General features: G+C 35.0%; 1 protein-coding gene across 1 annotated transcript in view; it reads right to left on the bottom strand.

Moving 5' to 3' along the window:
• LOC103141489 (LIM and senescent cell antigen-like-containing domain protein 1) overlaps positions 1–2,745 on the bottom strand; it is a 40,166-nt gene extending 37,421 nt beyond the window's left edge. Inside the window, exon 1 of the mRNA XM_007557159.2 lies at positions 2,564–2,745. Coding sequence (XP_007557221.1) covers positions 2,564–2,592 — 29 coding nt within the window. The 5' untranslated portion in view covers positions 2,593–2,745. The remainder of the gene's footprint in view (positions 1–2,563) is intronic.

Below are 2,745 nucleotides of genomic sequence, written 5' to 3'. Positions count from 1 at the left end.
AATCCAATGACTAAACAAACGAGTAATTCTCAGGAAAGTCGTGTCAGATGGAAACATTTGAAGGGAAAATGATTAATTCAGTCGTCATGGGTGAGTCCTGAATGTTTGACACAACTCTTCCTCTTAGAAAGAAAGGGGAAACATTTATATATGTTGCAGGATGTACAGACAATGTTCATGTTGATTTAGAAATATTTGTAAGAACTTTTTTTGATATTTGCCTTTAGTTTAACACATGTGATCAAAGCCACAAGTAAATGATTGATTACTAAATTAGTTTATGATTATTTCAATAATCAGATTTAATCAGTCATTATTGCAGCCCTATACTACATAATGACAGATACTAGACTGTTTTATATGTTGTAGATATTAAATATTAAGGTCAGACGATGAAAAGAGGGAGAGCAGGAGGAAGAAAACTTTGTTTGTGGATCACAGAAAAATTATTTAAGTTCATTTTGAGATATTTTTCTCTCAAAATTAAAGATTTTTCCATCAATACCTGATAATCCCACAGCGTGACTCCAGATTAAAGGGTTTTCTATCTTTTCTCCGTCTCGCCTGCATTTAATGAGAACGGGCGCCCCCTGTGGGTGGTGCGGTGTAAGCACAGTTAATATTTACATTCAAATTCAAATTGAAAAATACTTTATTAATCCCAAAGGGAAATTAAATAAAAATAAATAATCTAAATAAATTGATATTGATGTTTTACTTTTAGTTGATGGAGCTGTGAATGATTAAGTATCTATTTGGTTTTTCAAGAACACTAAACTCAGTTTCAACATCTCCAGGTCATTTCATTTTATTATTTTCTAGAATAATATCAAAATGTTTAATCTGAAGGTGAAGATACTTAGGTGTTTTTGCTATTAGGACAATCTCCTGCTGAAAAAGTATATTGTCCTACAGTACTTATGGATCCATTTTTATTTGTAACAGTTAAATTTAATTTAGATGTCAATGTTTCTGATGCAAACTGATACTGCGATTATTATTTTTGTGGTTTCTGAAGATCGTTTAAAGTCTTAAAACATTTTTTCTTCATAATTATGACAGTAAAGTAACATAAAAGCTGACATGCTGACTCAGTCTATAAAAAGTAGTGAGCTGAGTTTTACAGTAAAAGCTTAATCACCACATTAATTTTTCTTCCAGATGATAAAGGCAACCATTCACTCGACGTCTGTGTGATGGTGTTGGCGCTCGACGCTCAAATCCCCTCATCTCTGAACTTCCAAACAAGGACAAGTCTGTGCTGGAGGCCCAGACTTCAGCCTAAGCTGGGGTTGTATCAACACAGCGCTGGATCAGATTAATGCAGCAATCTTTAGGCTTATACAGACTTGCCTTCAGAGAGAGCTCCAGCTAATTCTGACAGAGAGAAATTCACAATGATGAAAAAAGGAAAACGGGTGTTTTGAGTGACCGTCCCAGGAGACCGGACTGTCAGGAAGTGGTTTGGAAAACAAGGACTACTGTCCAGTTGCTTTTTAGAGGACATTCCTCAGCAGGGAGGAGAAGGATCTGATGGTTTTTAAAAGAAAACGAACAGATTCACTCCTTTGTTTTGGTCTGGGAGTGCAGCTCAGCATGAAAAAAATGACACTTTTCCATAAGCATTATGTAGAATACTGCAAGTTATAAGGTCAAAGACTATATCCTTGATACTTCCATCACATCACCAGCCCTCCAGATGTGCATCACAACACCAAACAGTGTCACATTTAAAAGAGGAAAGCAGCAGGCTTATTATTTGTGTTGCAATTTTAGACATAATCAGAGATTTATCTTCCTCTGGATTTTTTAAGCAAATTATTAAGCCTTTGTTTATGTTTTCAAGCACATACAGAAATAGCTAAGATTGTATGAGATCTTGAAGGGAATTACTTTTTGATTATTCATTCAAATAATACTAAAAAAACAACATTAACAATAATGTAAAATTCTGTTTCAAGCATCACATTTAATTTTAGCTGCACTCCATACAAATATGACGTTTTTCAGCTTTAATTAGCATAAACTAAAACTTATTTCATATGCTTGCATGTTCATAATTTTAAGTCTCGTATTTTTGTCAACCTAGATCGTGATTATCCTTATTTAAATGTTTATTTTAGGTTTTTTCACATAAAATAAATGCCTCTTATTTGAGACTAACATATTTTCACAGTTTTTCACGTTAATATTTAATAGCTGATGTTTGCAAAGTGGTAGTTGTTTTTAATTTCATTAGTTCTCGATCAATAGGTTTTAAGATTTATCACTTCTTAACCCGCATAAAGTCGCTGTTCCCCCATTGTAACGGTAGGAGGCGCCAAGATCAAGTTCAGATTGAAGATAAATTAATGAGAGCTTAGCTAAAACTCTGTGATTAAACATTTTTCTACCGAACACCTACGTTTAGTTTTAGCATGGATACAAATCCATTGCTGGTTTGTGATAAACAGACAACTACTGGAAGACAGTTTCTTTCAGTTCAGCGTAAAAGATGTTAACTTCTCAACTTTTTCGGAGCAAAAATAATAATGAAGATAAAAAAGCTAAGCAGCTAACTTACCCGTTAGTCATCTCCGTGAGTCCGAGCATCGCTCCTCCTCGCTCTCTCGGACCAGATGTGTTTTTTTCGGCCTCAGCAGCAGACGTCCAGATGTGGTCCTCTCTTGTATTTACTGTACAGTTAGAGCTGCTTTTTCTCTCAGGCACAGAATGGCGTATAATTAGGACGGGCCCCGCCTATCT

This window comes from Poecilia formosa, unplaced genomic scaffold (genome assembly GCF_000485575.1).
Source record: "Poecilia formosa unplaced genomic scaffold, Poecilia_formosa-5.1.2 Scaffold84, whole genome shotgun sequence".
Taxonomy (NCBI): domain Eukaryota; kingdom Metazoa; phylum Chordata; class Actinopteri; order Cyprinodontiformes; family Poeciliidae; genus Poecilia; species Poecilia formosa.
Note: the sequence above shows the minus strand (reverse complement) of the source record. Positions and strands in the feature narration are given on the sequence as shown.